The following is a 17166-nucleotide window of genomic DNA, read 5'->3' as shown; positions in this document are numbered from 1 at the left end:
TGATTGGAAAGTGCTGTACAAATTAATGTTTTATTCTGATGCACCCCTTCACTCGCCTCTTTCCCCTCCTCAAACATATAATATACTACTGTGAGTCATTAACGTTTGTCTTCTCTCTCCTGTAGTTTCTGTTTAATCCTCTTTGGTGTTCATAGCCTCACTGCTCCTCTTTGCATCCTCCTTTCTTGTCCTTCATCTTCCACTTGAGGTCACTTGTTAAAAGGGAGTTCTTCCTCCCCACGGTCACCAAGTGTTTGCTTATAGGGAAACATTGGATCATGGGTTTCTCGTCATGTAAACATATAAAGTACCTTGAAATTCAATAAAAGAAACTCTTCAATAGACACACTTTTATTATTTCAAAGGAATAAAGGAATGGTACAGAAAGTAAAAAAGGTTAGCAGATTGCTTAACTTCACTGAATATGGAAAACAGTTGACATTAAAAGGAGCAAAATGTATCTTTTGCTCAAAAGCAGGCAATACATTAAACATAAACGGCACAATATACAGCTAAAAGGACTCAAATCAGTGCATTTACTACGAACATTAAAAATTACACAAAATTATTTTAGGCAACTTGTGCAAATATCTCCACAGATTTTAAAAGGAACTACACAAACAGATAAAGAGCTAAGTCTTTGGTGTGGAGATGCTGCGCTAGGTTCTGAATCCGACAAAGGCGTACGTTCTGAGCATCTCCAGTGCTGTACACTCTGTATATGTGGTATCGTTCCTTTTCCTTCAGTGCAAAGTCCAGCTCGTTGGCAGACATGTGGATAAATGACTTCTCTTTCTTTATAGTCGACTTCACCTCCACATACACCACCTCAGGCTCTCCTGTGTATCCGAAGGTGAGCTTAAAGTCGTATGGCTGACCGGTCTCCCCGCTCTGATTGCACCACATGACGTGCGTGGGTCGTCCAGGGTCGCTGCTGTCTCTCCAGTGGCACAGGAAGGAGTTGACCAGCTGCTCCCCCCATTCGCCGATCGCTGCCACATCTATCTCGTCTTCTGATAAGACCACCTACAAAACAGAGGAGCTATTAAGAAAAACTTGATAACCAGCGACTAGGAAACCAAAGCTTGCAGTTGGTATACTGACGGTGGTGGGTCTCTGGCAGGTGAGCTCCATGTCTTCAAGTGTGGCCTTGGTTTTGTTCCAGTGAGGAAAGTCCAGGTTCAGAGGAGGACGGATCTCTGCAGCAGCTGCTGCAGTCCCCTGGAAAGTACTAGAAAGCACCACAGCCTCAGGTACAGCACTGACAGAGAGAGACAAAGGAGAGGGATTAGAAATACATACTCAGTAAGAGTGAAAATCAACATTTTCTGAATATTTTACATATTTGGGAAGAGGAGAAGAAGCCTACAGGCTGTTTGGAACGGGCTGGCTGCTGGCTGTCTCAGCAGGTGGTTCAGATGGAGGACTCGGTGGAGGTCTGGGAGCTGCAAGGCTTTTCTCTCCACCTTCAGCTGTGTCAGACCGAGTGGTCTCACTCTGCTGACGGCGCTCTGTTGGTGACAGACAACACCAAATGGAAAACGTTAGTTTTTACAGGATGTGCTGTAACAGTTTGGGAATAATGACACAACGCAGAATTACACAAGAACTTTCTGTTTGTAGTGTTGTGTCTTTGCTCACTAACAAGCTAAAATCAACATCTTAACTGATAATGCAAGATGCAGCTGATTAAGACAATAAAACTATCTTATTGTGGACGATCTTTTAATCTACCTGTCTCTCCCTCTCTGTAAGTATTTTCAGTTTCTTGTGATTATCACAAACTGAGAAAGACGGTTCTGTGTTACCATTCTGCCCTGTGGTGAAAATATCATTTTGCAAAGGTAAAACACTTAAAGCTGCGCAGATTTATTCTTTGTTCATTTCTAACACAAACAGCCTGAGCAGAGGAAGAAGAAAATCATTTTCATATATATCTCCTGTCTTCCTTCTCTCACCCAAACCAGTCGCGGCAGATGGAGGTTTCTTCCTGTTAAAAGGGAGTTTTTCCTTCCCACTGTCACCAAAGTGCTTGCTCATATGATTGTTGGGTTTTTCTCTGTATTAATGGTGTAAGGGTCTACCTTACAATATAAAGCACCTTGAGACGACTGTTGTTGTGATTTGGTGCTGTATAAATAAAACTGAATTGAATTGAATATAAATTGCTAATAGTCAAATCCATCTTAAAACTGTGATGTTTTTTTGTTTGTTTTTTGTGAAAATCTGACTCACTTGTGTGTCAGATTCTAGTAAACAGAAGTGTGTTTATTTTTGGCTTCAGTTTCGTTCTATAAAATTTAGTTGCATTTATTGCTATTGACTGAAAAACAAAAAAGTCCTAAGCTGTTATCTCTCATCCAGAGACCCTCGCTATACTGGAAACCCACAAACCTGCCTGCAGCGGGAAATCACTAAACCACCTGAAAGTTTACTAGATTAGGCTGGTTAATAACTCTTTTTTTTTCTGTTGCAGCATAAATATGGAGAAGTGTCACCTCTGATATCAGAATGTTAACTGGTGCAGGAATCTAATTATTCAAGTGGGGGTTTCTTCCCGTTAAAGGAACATATGGCATAGAAACTGAACATTTAACAGTGTTTCCTGAAAACCCTCTCCTGTCTGATCATTTCCTGATAACATTTACATTTACAATAATTGATTACACAGCGGTGGAGAGGAGACTTTATCAAAGTAGATGTCTTTCTGAAAGCGCTGTAACTAAGTTTAAGAATATAATCCACCCACTGTTATCATCTTCAATGCCCTGTACCAACACAGAGCAGAGCAGCTATCTGAACGCTACCCCAACAGAGGTTGATTATCTTGTTAATAATTTCACCTCCTCACTACGTACGACTCTGGATACTGTAGCTCCAGTGAAAACTAAGGTCTCTAATCAGAAGTACCTGACTCCGTGGTATAATTCTCAAACACGTACCCTAAAGCAGATGACTCGTAATCTGGAGAGGAAATGGCGTGTCACAAATTTAGAGGATCATCATTTAGCCTGGAGAAATAGTTTGCTGCTTTATAAGAAAGCCCTCCGCAAAGCCAGAACATCTTACTATTCATCACTGATTGAAGAAAATAAGAACAACCCCAGGTTTCTCTTCAGCACTGTAGCCAGGCTGACAAAGAGTCAGAGCTCTGTTGAGCCAACCATCCCTTTAACGTTAACTAGTAATGACTTCATGAACTTCTTCACAAATAAAATTTTTATCATTAGAGAAAAAATTACCAGTAATCATCCCACAGATGTAATATTATCTACAGCTACTCTTAGTACCACTGATGTTAAGTTAGACTCTTTTTCTCCAATTGATCTTTCTGAGTTAACTTCAATAATTACTTCCTCCAAACCATCAACGTGTCTTTTAGACCCCATTCCTACAAAACTGCTCAAAGAAGTCCTGCCATTGATTAATTCTTCGATCTTAAATATGATCAACCTATCTCTAATAATCGGCTATGTACCACAGGCCTTCAAGCTGGCTGTGGTTAAACCTTTACTCAAAAAGCCATCTCTAGACCCAGCAGTCTTAGCTAATTATAGGCCAATCTCCAACCTTCCTTTCATATCAAACATCCTTGAAAGAGTAGTTGTCAAACAGCTAACAGATCATCTGCAGAGGAATGGTTTATTTGAAGAGTTTCAGTCAGGTTTCAGAGCTCATCACAGCACAGAAACAGCTTTAGTGAAGGTTACAAATGATCTTCTTATGGCCTCTGACAGTGGACTCATCTCTGTGCTTGTCCTGCTAGACCTCAGTGCAGCGTTCGATACTGTTGACCATAATATCCTATTAGAGCGATTAGAACATGCTGTAGGTATTACAGGTACTGCACTGCAGTGGTTTGTATCATATCTATCTAATAGACTCCAATTTGTGCATGTAAATGGAGAGTCCTCTTCACCCACTGAGGTTAATTATGGAGTTCCACAGGGTTCAGTGCTAGGACCAATTCTGTTTACATTATACATGCTTCCCTTAGGCAGCATCATTAGAAGACATAGCATACATTTTCACTGCTATGCCGATGACACCCAGCTCTATCTGTCCATGAAGCCAGATAACACACACCAATTAGTTAAACTGCAGGAATGTCTTAAAGACATAAAGACCTGGATGGCCGCTAACTTTCTGCTTCTTAATTCAGATAAAACTGAGGTTATTGTACTCGGCCCTGAAAATCTTAGAAATATGGTATCTAACCAGATTCATACTCTGGATGGCATTACCTTGGCCTCCAGTAACGCTGTGAGGAACCTTGGAGTCATTTTTGACCAGGACATGTCCTTCAACGCACATATTAAACAAATATGTAAGACTGCTTTCTTCCATTTGCGCAACATCTCTAAAATTAGAAATATCCTGTCTCAGAGTGACGCTGAAAAACTAGTTCATGCATTTATTACTTCCAGGCTGGACTACTGTAATTCATTATTATCAGGATGTCCAAAAAACTCACTGAAAAGCCTTCAGCTAATCCAAAATGCTGCAGCAAGAGTACTGACAGGGACTAGAAGGAGAGAGCATATTTCTCCTGTTTTGGCTTCCCTTCATTGGCTTCCTGTTAAATCCAGAATTGAATTCAAAATCCTGCTCCTCACATACAAGGTCTTAAATAATCAGGCCCCATCTTATCTTAATGACCTTGTAGTACCATATCACCCTATTAGAGCACTTCGCTCTCGCTCTGCAGGCCTACTTGTTGTTCCTAGAGTATTTAAAAGTAGAATGGGAGGCAGAGCCTTCAGTTTTCAGGCCCCTCTTCTGTGGAACCAGCTTCCAGTTTGGATTCGGGAGACAGAAACTATCTCTACTTTTAAGATTAGGCTTAAAACTTTCCTTTTTGCTAAAGCATATAGTTAGGGCTGGACCAGGTGACCCTGAATCCTCCCTTAGTTATGCTGCAATAGACGTAGGCTGCCGGGGGATTCCCATGATGCATTGAGTTTTTCCTTTCCAGTCACCTTTCTCGCTCACTATGTATTAATAGACCTCTCTGCATTGAATCATATCTGTTATTAACCTCTGTCTCTCTTCCACAGCATGTCTTTTATCCTGTCTTCCTTCTCTCACCCCAACCGGTCGCAGCAGATGGCCGCCCCTCCCTGAGCCTGGTTCTGCCGGAGGTTTCTTCCTGTTAAAAGGGAGTTTTTCCTTCCCACTGTCGCCAAAGTGCTTGCTCATAGGGGGTCATATGATTGTTGGGTTTTTCTCTGTATCTATGAAGCGCCTTGAGGCGACTTTTGTTGTGATTTGGCGCTATATAAATAAAATTGAATTGAATTGAATTGAATTAAAGGGGAGTTTTTCCTTCCCACTGTCACCATGTGCTTTCTCACAGGGGGTTGTTTGATTGCTGGGGTTTTCTTTGTATTATTGTACGATCTTTACCTTACAATACAAAGCACCTTGATGTGATTTGTTGTGATTTGGTGCTATATAAATAAAACCGAACCGAATATCTGTGTTTTTAAGGATCTTGAATGTCAAACCTGGCGGTGGTGGGGTGTTGGTGTTTGCAGCAGCAGCAGTGTTAGCTTGCTCTGGATGACTGGGAAGCCTCTGAAGGCTGGGTTGGTCTGCAGGTCTGTTGGTGCTGCTGTTGCCTCTGGGTGGATGGTTTCCCTCGTGGCTGCTTCCTCTGGGTGCGACTTCCTTCTCCAGGCCTTGTTCTTTTGGTCCAGCTGGAGGAGGCCACATCTTCATGACAGCCTCCACCACTTTGCTATCTTCCTGACCTCCTGACAAATGTGACAAATGAAACATGCATTTTTTATACCGCTAATATAAACAAATTTTTCTTTACTCTTAACACCTGCTTTAAGTACCAGCTCGACTGCCTCCTGTGCTGTGTATTGGTGCTCGAGGAGGCCAGCAGACCAGCGTCTGTTCCCCGTCCTCTTGTCCAGGGTGAGATGGCTCGACTGTGGAGCTGGTGGAGGAGAAACTCCTTGACAGCACTGGAGGATAATAGTTTCAGTTAAATCCAAAGAATATAAAGGAAACATTGAAATGAAACCTTAAATAAAACACCAATCATACCCAGTATGAGCCTGTCTCAGAGCTGTTGTGCCATGAAAGCAAAATGTGTAATGAAAAAGTCTTTGATCATATTAATCCTTGTAAAATGTGTGTGTATGTGTGTGTATGTGTGTGCTCTCTGCTGCAGTATGGGATCTGCTCCTCTTGCTCTTTGAGCCCTGGCAACAGCTGCTCTTTTATGTCACCACACACAAGAGTGAACAAACTCGAATTAGCATATGCGAGAAACACACCAGTTATGTGCACTGTGTGTGTGTGCGTGCCGAAGGAGAGTGTTTGTGTGAGGCTGAGACTGCGAAGAAAAACACTTTGAATATTATGAAATGATAATGGAAATGGGGGCAAGTGTCACAGAGAGAATTGGAGGAACTGCAGATGGAAGCGTGAGAGGAAGCAGCAGTGAGTTTTAGGATTCAGCTCGTGTTGCAGTTGTAGCACTGAGCTGATATTCTGCATCAAACTGTGATTCTCATGCACATCAACACTGGGCTGAACACATGGATTTTTCAGGCTGTTTTTCAAACATTCTGCAATTTCACAAAGGTAAGTAAATCAGTGAGGAGCACTATAGAGTAACAAAGAGCCTTATTTACCGATATATATTTTTGGCACTATGGCTCTGTTGTGGGAGAGCAGGTGTTAATGAAAAGTTTGACCCATGCAGACAAGCCAAAATGAAAGAAAAACATTGGAGTGGTGCTGGGTTGCAAAGCAGCTTGCAGATGTGCAGCAGGTGTGGCCAGGTTACAACAGCTTAAATCGCATGGTGTGTGTGAAAATAGCCAATTAGAGGTGTAGAAGAGTGTAACCTGAGCCATCGCAATGACATCAAGCAATGCTACGTTCAATTAAACTGTTATCTTAATCAAACCTATTGCACTTTGAGAGTTAATGTGTCTGTTATGGTGGATAAATTAATGGAAACAAGTGGAAGCTTTGACTTTTCAACTTTCACCTTTAGTATTCTGTTCGATCAAATTCCATCAACATAACGATAACCTATCGGTTACGCTGTTTTTCCAAAAGGTTACTACCTCTGTGGCCTAGGGGGTCACTGTATTCCTGACTGACCGATATGTTCTGATATTTATGTAAATCCAACATTTCATGTGAGACAGGATGGCTGTGTGTGTGTTTTTTCCACCATGTGTCTTCTGTACCTCTTTCAGGGGGAATGTCTGGTTTGTGAGGCTCTGGGACCTCCCACAGTTCCTCCTCACTGGGCAGCTCTCTGATTTCCTCTTTGGCCAAGAATCTCTTCAGGGCTCTTGGGTCCTGCATATGTATTTATTAGAGTTATTGTAGTTATTATAGTATACACAGCATACACATAATATTAGGCAAGGTTCACAGACTGTATAAAAAAGATGGACGTAGCAACATGATATCACCAGTGGTTTGTGGACTTTGTATTTTAAAACTAAAACATTTACATTTTGCCTGCTGCCATGTTCTTTTTTTTTTACATCCAGAAATGACCATAATCAGATGAGACACAGGAGTGCTAAGGTAACTGCTACAGCTAACTAACATAGCTAACAAGCTGCATCCGCAAACTGTACCAGGTGCAATGTACAGACAAAGCCTTAGGAGCCTGCCTCAAATGGAAGGAACTGCAGTTTTGGCACGTCCGCATGCTTCATGTTTATTGTTGCCTGGATAGAATATAGCATTTGTTTTGTATCAAAGAACAAAACTAACTGCATTTCATTATTTTATTCACACTGGAAGACCTGTGGGACTTGCATTTGAGTTATTTAGGAGGAACACAGAGGTCTGATTCATTCATCATCTGTCTGATTCTCCCTGTTCTTCCTTATAAAATCACTACATAATAAGATCAGTGCTGACTAGATCTGAGGTCTCTATTTTCAGATTCTCTTGCCAACAGTGGCAACGACAGACATTCTCAGTAAAACTCTGATGTCCTAATTAACACGAACTTCTAGTCATCAACTTCCTGGGATACTCTAAGTAATAAGTGAATATAATAAGTTGGGAGCCAGATTTCCCCTAAGCCTCTCATATCTGTCTGACTGCAGTGTAAAGGGATGTTACGCTACAGAATCATATCATTAAAGCCTTTAATCAGACACTGAAGAATTTCATTTTATTGACTTTGGAAAATCCCAAAATGGAACCTAAATCAAACCAGATGTCAAAACTGATTATATAATGCAGCTCTGTTCTACTGGAAAACCAGAAGAGAATGATCAGTGGAGCAGGATCAAAGCTGAGGCCAGATCTGAGCATCTTTTGCTGCTGCACTGCTCTATGAGTCGGCAAATAATGCAAATGCAACTGCTCTCCAGGGAAACGGCCGTTACCCGGCGCTACGGTCAGCTATGTGGTGAGTTTGTGCAAGTGGCAGGATGAAAAAGTGCAAATGACTAAAGACTCTTTTCACTGGTTGTGGATTAGTGATCGATGCTGGAAGGAATTATATATCACTTACACTGCGCGAGGTTATCAGGCCAGAAAGGAAATGTGTCAGCTCCTTTTGGTGGCTGCTCTCTGTGCAAAACAATTTCACCACCTCCCTGAAACACACACACATACAGCATTGCAAGCTACTGTAAGACAAATGCCAAAGCATGTACAGGGTAAGTCTATGAACAGCTTACTCAGGATATATTCTCTATATGAGACTTAAATGCATGTGAGGGAAGGACTTCTGAAATTCAGCAAAGATCAATATGAGTCTTCATCATATTAATAAAATCATGTGGATGCATGGATCTCAACTGACAGCTAAGGCTCGATGCCATATTAAAAATTAATTGTAGAAATAATCTGATAATAAAAGGGTTTATTAATTCACTTATATCTCAATGAGAAACACTCTGGGGAAAATGGCTAGAACTTCAGTGCCAGAGCTTGCAGAACTTAATAGTTTCTGTTGATATTAGTATTTCTTTAATAGCTGTTTACATGTTCTGAACACACATATGCTATAGTAATGCATATAATGATGAGGTTCTACTCTGTGTTTCCCTCCAAATTCAATTCAATATTTTTCTAATGACTACACATAAAACTGCAAAACGAAGGAAAATAAAATAGAGTTCTGTGGAGTTCATAGAAAAATAGTTGGACACCAAAATTTAACACTGAACTGTTCTACAAGACTTTCTTGAACTTTTCCTGACTTAGTGAAGGTTGAAAAACATCACTGATTAAGACATGATTAAGACATTTAAGAATCATTTAGATGGAGAAACTAATTTCTGAGACCGTCCATCACACACAAACCTGCAGATGTCCAGATCAGCTGAGAGATTATCTTTCTGGATGTAAAGCTCTTTTTTATCCTTCAGCAGACAGATGACATCCACCAACTCAATCACAGGGTCCTCATCGTCAGCTACATCCAGCTGGTGGCGAATGTATAGCTTGCCCACCTGTGAATAATCAGACAGAAACAAAAGAGTGCATATTTGTTGTCTTTGTTTTCATGCTTTCTTCCTTTCAGAGCTTTAGGTGTTGTGGATGTATTCTCCTTACACTTACAAGAAGACTCTTAAGAGGAAAAAATAAGACAAATTAGGGTTGAAAATTCCTTCAGATTTATCCTCTTACCTGTGCAAAGTAGAGGTGCTTGATTTTTCCTGCTATGTTTTGTTCAGTCAGCTCTGAATAGACTTCATTCAGTTCGTCATGGTGATAGAGAAACTTCTGAACGTAGGGAACAATCCAGCGCACCAGGCTCTGCATGGACGGACAGGGCCTCAGGTTCTCAGTCAGAGGCTCACTCTTGACACATTCAGAGAGCTGATGAATACCACAGATCTCCAGAAACAGTTGTCTGTCTTCCTCACGGAATGCAGTTCGATCTGCCGCGTCTATTAAGAGAAAAAAAATCATAAAAGTATCAATCACAGTATATTCTAACACAAACAATAAAAATGTAAAAAAATGTAAAAGCACCATACCAGAGTTTCCTGTCTTGTTCTTGAGCGCCGTCTTCTTCTCTGGTGGGGGCAGGTTGAGCAGACGCACCTGCTTATGAGGTTTGAAGATCTTCTCCAGCTCTTTGCTGTCACTGATCATAGGCTTATGTGCCAGACTCACCCAGTTGTTATTCTTAGTAGGGAAGACCTTCTTATCAGACACCATCCCTATCAGACATGCACACAACCATATAAATCAGACACGTAACACATAAACAGCAAAGGTACACATAGAATAAGCTGTAGACATTTAGCATGACTTTTTTTCTCATTGTACTACAAAAACTGTGGATTGGTTGTAAGGGGTTTACACTAAATGCAGATTTTGATTTAGCATTTCATCTCCCTTCCACTTATTTGAAGCCAACCGTCTTTTGGCTGCCCCTGCAAAAAACTATTTTCAATGGCAGGTGGGCGGGACTTCTGTGCTGACCATATAAAACATATCTGCGGTCAGCATCATATAGATACAAAAGTAGAAAGAACTGCCCGATGTTGACTGTTAAGTTGGTTCTCTGTGTGCTCATATTTTAATGATTTATGATGCAAGTTGCAGCAATCTGCACCAAGGTTTTTACTTTAATTGACTGCTTAATTAACTTTGACACATGCTGTTGTAACTGCTGACCATACTGGTGATCCAAACTGCCATAACAACTTTCCATCATTTTAAGAACACTAGCATACACCCATGTCTTTTACCTCACACAATATCTTTGCGTCACATCTTTCACCTGATGCTTACATTCGGCTTTCTGCACAAAGGATCTGCCGAGTATTTATATTGTTTTAAGTTTATCATCTGAATAAATATTTTTCCACAGGTACTACAAGAGTATTGCTAAATGTAAAAAATATAAACATTCCCACTCCAGACAGTGCAGTCTGACTGTCTTCAGTCCCAAGTTCAAAATGCTGCAGCAACAAATTCATCCCAGCTGCATTTAAAGCATGCGGCACACTGACAAATGGCAGATAATGCTGGATTTCCAACAGAAATTCTGTGTGAACAGGTAATGGAAGGTGCGTTGTTTTTGGAATAGATACATGACTCACCTTTCAAAGTGGAGCAGTAACTTTGATTAAGTTTGGACTGAGGAATTTTTTCCTGGTCTCCGGACATTTTGGACTTAGTAGCTGTCAAAACAAATACGACATTGCATTAAAATATTTTATGTAAAGAAAAACAGAGGAAGGATCAAGTATCAAATTAAGCTAGTCAATGGAGAGACTATTGAGCAGGAAATAATGAGCTGCAGGCAGATGGGACATCAACAGTAAACAAATGTATGAGTCAATGAAAGAAAGGCAATCTAAATGTTCTTACCAAGTCTGGCATAGAGTATCGAGACATCCTGTAGCACTTCGGCAGTTGGTATGGGACAGGAGGAACAGATCAGTTCCAACAAGCCAACATACTGGTTCATCTTGGGGATTTTTTCCACATTCAGCAGCTATGCATGAGAGAAAGAAATGCAGACACAAAGAGTATAATTAGTATGGTATGGTTTGGTTTTAACATTGGCACCAGTTGGGCTTCAATTCTTCTTTTAACAGGAAAAAACCTTCATCAGAACCAGGCTCAGGGAGGGGCAGGCATCTGCTGTGGCTGGTTGGAGGTAGGGCTGTTCGATATAACGATATATATCAGATGACGATATAAAAACGTCTATCGTTTCATTTTACGCTATCGTTTGTTTCGTGGTGTCGCAAAATAAACTGTTTGCGGCAATATTTTTTCATCGTTTTGATGGTCACTGTAGTGGCTATATTAATTTCTTAAAGTTCTCTCTTTCTCTTATATTTAATATAACCACATGGTGGACAAGCGCCTGTCTTTATGCGTTGTCGTTAGCAACAACAACGGTAAAACCATCGCGTGTCCGCTTGTTTATTTTCCACATAAACCTTTCACAATAAAGCTCAAGATCCTGTTGAGACTTTTCAAAATAAACTGAATCATCAAGAGTATGCCGAGTATTTACGGATCAGAAGCAAAAAAAAAAGAGCCGTCAGGTGCTAAAAAATAAACCTTAGACTCAAACGTTAGAACAGGCTTTTCCCCGCAGCACGCCGTGTAATAAATACTCACAAAGAAAACGGCGACCGTTACAACTTATGTCTAAAAAAACCAAACATGAAAGCAGATACAATAAAGCAGACAACTGTGATGAAAATTCCCACTCTGAAATTTTATAGGCAGTACTTAAAAATAAAAATCCAATGGCTCTCTAGCCCAAAAAAGTAAAAATGGGGGGAAAAGGTTTCTTTTTTTGATGAAAGGCATTAAAACAATTAATTTAGTTCCACTAAATATAATTCCCATTTTTTATGCTTTCTGGTTATAGTAAACCATCTTTCTGTATTAGAGAGATCACAGTATGGCAAAATACTTTAAAGAATTTGCCATATTGATTTCACGCATCAAACACAATACAACCATGACTACCCTCTAGGTCAGGGGTCAGCAACCTTTAACACCCAAAGAGCCATTTGGACCCGGTTTCCACGCAAAAGAAAACACTGGGAGCCGCAAATACTTTTTAACATCTAAAATGAAGATAACACTGTATATATTGTTTTTTACCTTTATGCTTTGTGTGAACAACTAAGGTGTGTTGCTTATGAAATCCATGAAGTGCTACAGAGAAAATAACATTTTATTTATGTAATTAACACATTTTGAACTCTTAAAGAAATATAACAAAAAGCTGAACTAAAATGATCCATGTAGCAAACAAAAACTGTTGTGAGCCGCCACCCTTATATCGCCTTTGGGCTTTTGGAGCCTTGATCTGACTTTTAAAAAATAATTGGAAAAAAAGCTCTATGCTGCTAAAAAATGAAAAATAGATATTTGCAAAATTCTGCCTAAATATGTATTTTACCTGGTTAATGTGTGTGGTGGGGCGTGGTCTGCAGCGCGGACGCACCTGAGCGGCACCAGCAATCACACCTCGCTACAGCCGGCTGTATGCGTACAGCAACCGTGTGTGAAAAGGGGTCAATAAAGAGATGCTGAAAAGAATGTTCATGCAAACATCGTCGGGTCTGCCGTGGTATGTTTACAATGGGACTTCTGCTCCTGAACCTCTGCGCAAAGCGTCTGCAAATCGGGGCTGTACGAAGTCACTTTCATCTTTATGCAGGACTGTAAGCTGTCATGTATGAGGCGTGAGCGGTGTTTGTTTTTAACATAGTTCACGGTGGAGAACAGCTGCTGACATAATGTGGATCTGAAGATCCATAATTGGCCTACCTGGGGTTGAAAGTCTCGATAAACGCACGGCGTTTCGGCGGGTACACCAGCTTCCGCGAGTGTGACGCTTATTTGGAGCGATGAAAAAATAATAGAATATAATTTTATTTTTATATTTCAATATCACAATAATCTTCCAATTTAGAACTACAAGTTAAAAAAAGAACTAACATAAATAAAATACACTTCAGCTAAATACTTCTAATTTATTTTCCCAAACCACGCGGAGCCGCAGTATAAGGACTAAAGAGCCGCAGGTTGCCGACCCCTGCTCTAGGTGAACTACAGCACATTTTGGCACAAGAACAGTAACAAAGTTCAAGACTTTAAATGGCTTTTTAAAATTAATCTGAGTTTGTATACAATGATTGTTGTTGAGAAAACACTACCAGTTATCTGCTATTATATCTTAGTTATACCAGGAAACCTGGTTGACCCCAAATGCTAAGTACACCAGTGGACTCCCAGACTGATGGGAAGTAAACAACCTCTCTGTAGATAATCAGTAGGTCATATTTTACACTTTTAGGGAAAAAAAATGATGTGAGCTTTGTTTTTTGAAAAATGGCTAAAGCATTGAATCCATACCAAAATATGATTAAGTATCCTCAGAACTAACTCAGAGCATGGCTACACAATCTGTCTTCACACTGATCTCACGGTGCTGAATAAAACCTGCTTTCTTGTTAGCTTAACAGAAGCAAATCTGCATTATTCTCATGTATTGATTCAGTGCTTTTACTGATTGAAAGTAAAGCTGAAAAGCTGACAGTGACATCAAAGGGAAAAAAAAGAAAACAAAAAGAAACCTTATATGTTTCTTTTCTTCTTTAGTAGGGCAGCTTACCCTGACGAAGAAGTCTTTCATGTCTTCCAGACGGTGATAGAAAGGAAACAGGACTTTGGGCTCCTGGACAGGGCTGTCTGGTCTACGTGTGAGCTCTTTGTAGCGCTGGAACATGTTTGTTGGGTCGCTCCAGCACACCTCTTTCAGGTGGTAGAACCGTCCAGTGCACCAGTCATCACCTTGCCTGAGGAAACAAAGTACTGCTTGTGGTTTTCAGGTACTTTGAGAATAATCTGAAAAGGTATGCTGAAAATGGTGATAATGTACCTTTTGTACTCTATAAACACAGCAGGTGTATGCTGGAAGAGCTCCGTCAGGCTGCCCTGAGAACAGTTTTGTTGCAGGTAGGTGTAGACGTGGTGGATGTGCTGAACTGTGGAAGTGAAAGTTCCCCTTTCTGACTCATCCTCAGGGAGCCTCTGCTCCTGGACATCTTCCTCTGGTTTGACGCACCACTCCTTCAGATAGTTAATCAGAACATCCACTGAGACTGTTTCTCTCATCCCTACAAGAGCAGGAACACAGTTACAGACTCCTTTACAGGACAACCAACAAGAATAGCAATGGACAAAAGTAATCTCCACCGTAAAAGACACATTTTTACCAAGAGCTCTGCTGAAGTCGCTGGAGCTAATGTCCACATAGTAGACATGGGTCCCCAGCAAGTTGGTGACTTCAGGTGATAACAGGTAGACAGAGCTCGGACAGAGGTACTTTCTTTCCAGCTGGCCTCCTTGTTTTGGGCGATAGGCTGGCACCCATTCAAGACGACACAAGGAATGGTAGAAGGAAGACTTGGTGCTTTTGATTGGTTGCCCATCACTGTCGATCACCTGGGCTGTGAGGTACTGAGAGTAGCAATGTCTGAAAGAAAGAGACAGAGAAAAAGACTGTTTGAGATGTTTTCAACCCACTTCTACAGTGGGTTGAAAACACCACAAGTTACAGACTACCCCACGTGACACCATTAATGTGGGGTCATTACAGTGCATGGTTGACAATTCTCCAGCTGTCCTGATTTAATGACTCAGAAAAGTGACAGAAGTGTGTGACCTACATTCTCAGCAGCATTGTGAGATAAATATACAGATAAATTTTCACCAACCTGATAGTGAGATTGAGTCAATCTCATATATGCTGTGGAACACTTTCCCCATCCTATTACCCTGTAGAAGGTAGGTATTGTTGCTTAAACATTTTCCACGTGCCTTTATGGGAATTCTCCCACCTATGGGTGCTAAATATCCTTGGGCAAGATACTAACCCCAAGTAGCTGAATGTGTGAATGTTAGATATGGGTGAATGAGGCAAGTTGTGTAAAGCGCTTTGAATGCTCAGATAGAGTAGAAAAGCTCTATATGAGAACCCGTATATTTACTGCTTTAATGGTTTGAGATGACTTTTAAAATTTTCCAGCTGAACTGAGCTTCTTGTCTTAAAGTGATGTTAAACTGATACATTCATAGGTGTGTGAGATTGTGTGTATAGCATAAAATGAATAGAATAAAGCACTGCATGAATGATTGCATAAGTAGGTAAACATGGCTAGAAAAGTGATTTATAAATGCCAGTCTATTTGACTTTCTTTATTAAAGTGGACCTACTATGCGAATTTCCAGCCATTTGGACTTTACTAGACTGACTTTGGATAATTCATCATTCAAAAAATCCTAATTTTTCTTACATTGGGCCTTGGTGAAGCCCCTCTGTTCACCTACTTTCTAAAAGAAACTGTTTTTGCTCCCTTCTCCAGCATTTAAGCCAGCTTTCAAGCCAGCTTTCATCTGGTTGGCTACCCTTTCATGATCAGAAATTATATCACCATATTAGGGTTATCCACTCACTGACATCATACAGGGCAAAGAGTAGAAAAAGCAGATAAAAATAGGAGGAAAAAGAAAAGAATTTTCTAGTTTCTAGAGCTAGTGAATGGTATGGTATATATAAGGGACATGTAGTACATTAGTACTAAGTATTTTTTTTTTACTCATTCTGTATTTGGAATTTGATTTAAAGATTAATTGTTAACTATTCATTCATTCTATTTTCATGTGCTTTAGTCCCTTTTTTCAAAGGTCACTGTTTTGAAACTGAAAATGACACTACTGTGATGCATTTGAGATCTGTTCGGGAGCCACACCATCTAAAAACAGTGCAGGTGATAAGGACTACAAGCATAAACGAAGCTGCTGATAATTCAAACGAAGGAGAAAAAGCAAAAGTAGACACACAGACAGGCACAACGAATAGCTGTAATTTAAAACCTATAGAGTAGTGCTTGGCAGTCAGCCAAAGTCTAAATGATAAATGAGTTTTAACACGCAAAAACAATTTTGGGATCCTTTAATTATTCATTGAAATGTGATGTATAGCAACAGCTGGTACGAAAATCTACACGAGAAATAATTCAGCTGTGTGCTGCTCACTGGCATGAGTTTGGGTGACCTCCTTACCTAAACTGCTCTTGTCTGTTCCCACACAAATATAACAGGAACTCATGAGATGGGACCGCACTAAAAGCACCTAAATCCAGATTATGAATGTTATGCCTGTGTGAGCTCAAGCCCAAACAAAAGCGTGTCACTGCTTTTTTTCCTCAGGAAGAAATGATTTTGAACTGCTGGTGCTGGGGAGTTCAGCCCTGTCACCTCACAGCAACAGGTCCAGGGCTCCAATGTATTCTGGGGCCTTTTACACACAGAGGCTATTTAATCCACTTTATATTAAAGACTTCATAATACCACATAAACCCAATGGTGCACTTGACTCTGAGACTGCAGGTTTACTTGTGGATGCTAGAATGCCAGCTCGCAGTTTGGATTCAGGAGACAGACCCACTCTCTACTTTTGGGATTAGGTGTAAAACTTTCATTTTTAAAAGTTTATCTTTAAGGCTGATCAGGTGACCCTGAATCCTCCCTTAGTTATGCTGTAATAGGACTAGGGTGCTGGGGGCTTCCCAGCAGGCCATACTTTTTCCATTATGTGTTTATATGACACGCTGCATTTAATCATTAGTTATTATTGATCTCTGGCTCTCTTCCATAGTGTGT

General features: G+C 40.5%; 1 protein-coding gene across 4 annotated transcripts in view; it reads right to left on the bottom strand.

Annotated features, from left to right (window-relative positions):
• Window positions 1–335: 335 nt before the first annotated feature.
• The window catches only part of LOC146382087 (uncharacterized), a 50359-nt gene continuing 33528 nt past the window's right edge, over window positions 336–17166 (bottom strand). For all 4 annotated transcript variants that reach the window (XM_084938376.1, XM_084938373.1, XM_084938374.1 and 1 more), the window contains 15 exons: window positions 14718–14977; window positions 14381–14618; window positions 14114–14297; window positions 11335–11461; window positions 11064–11144; window positions 9990–10175; window positions 9637–9899; window positions 9310–9458; window positions 8513–8597; window positions 7218–7332; window positions 5844–5975; window positions 5508–5756; window positions 1370–1511; window positions 1105–1261; window positions 336–1026 (listed from right to left, as the gene is read on the bottom strand). In XM_084938376.1, the coding sequence (XP_084794502.1) occupies window positions 613–1026; window positions 1105–1261; window positions 1370–1511; window positions 5508–5756; window positions 5844–5975; window positions 7218–7332; window positions 8513–8597; window positions 9310–9458; window positions 9637–9899; window positions 9990–10175; window positions 11064–11144; window positions 11335–11461; window positions 14114–14297; window positions 14381–14618; window positions 14718–14977 (2782 nt within the window). In that variant the 3' untranslated portion in view covers window positions 336–612. The remainder of the gene's footprint in view (window positions 1027–1104; window positions 1262–1369; window positions 1512–5507; window positions 5757–5843; window positions 5976–7217; window positions 7333–8512; window positions 8598–9309; window positions 9459–9636; window positions 9900–9989; window positions 10176–11063; window positions 11145–11334; window positions 11462–14113; window positions 14298–14380; window positions 14619–14717; window positions 14978–17166) is intronic.

The sequence above is a fragment of the Perissodus microlepis genome, chromosome 8, assembly GCF_051167445.1.
Source record: "Perissodus microlepis isolate ML-2025 ecotype Zambia chromosome 8, ASM5116744v1, whole genome shotgun sequence".
Lineage (NCBI taxonomy): Eukaryota > Metazoa > Chordata > Actinopteri > Cichliformes > Cichlidae > Perissodus > Perissodus microlepis.
The sequence above is the reverse complement of the archived record's forward strand: the minus strand, read 5'-3'. Positions and strand labels throughout refer to the sequence as shown.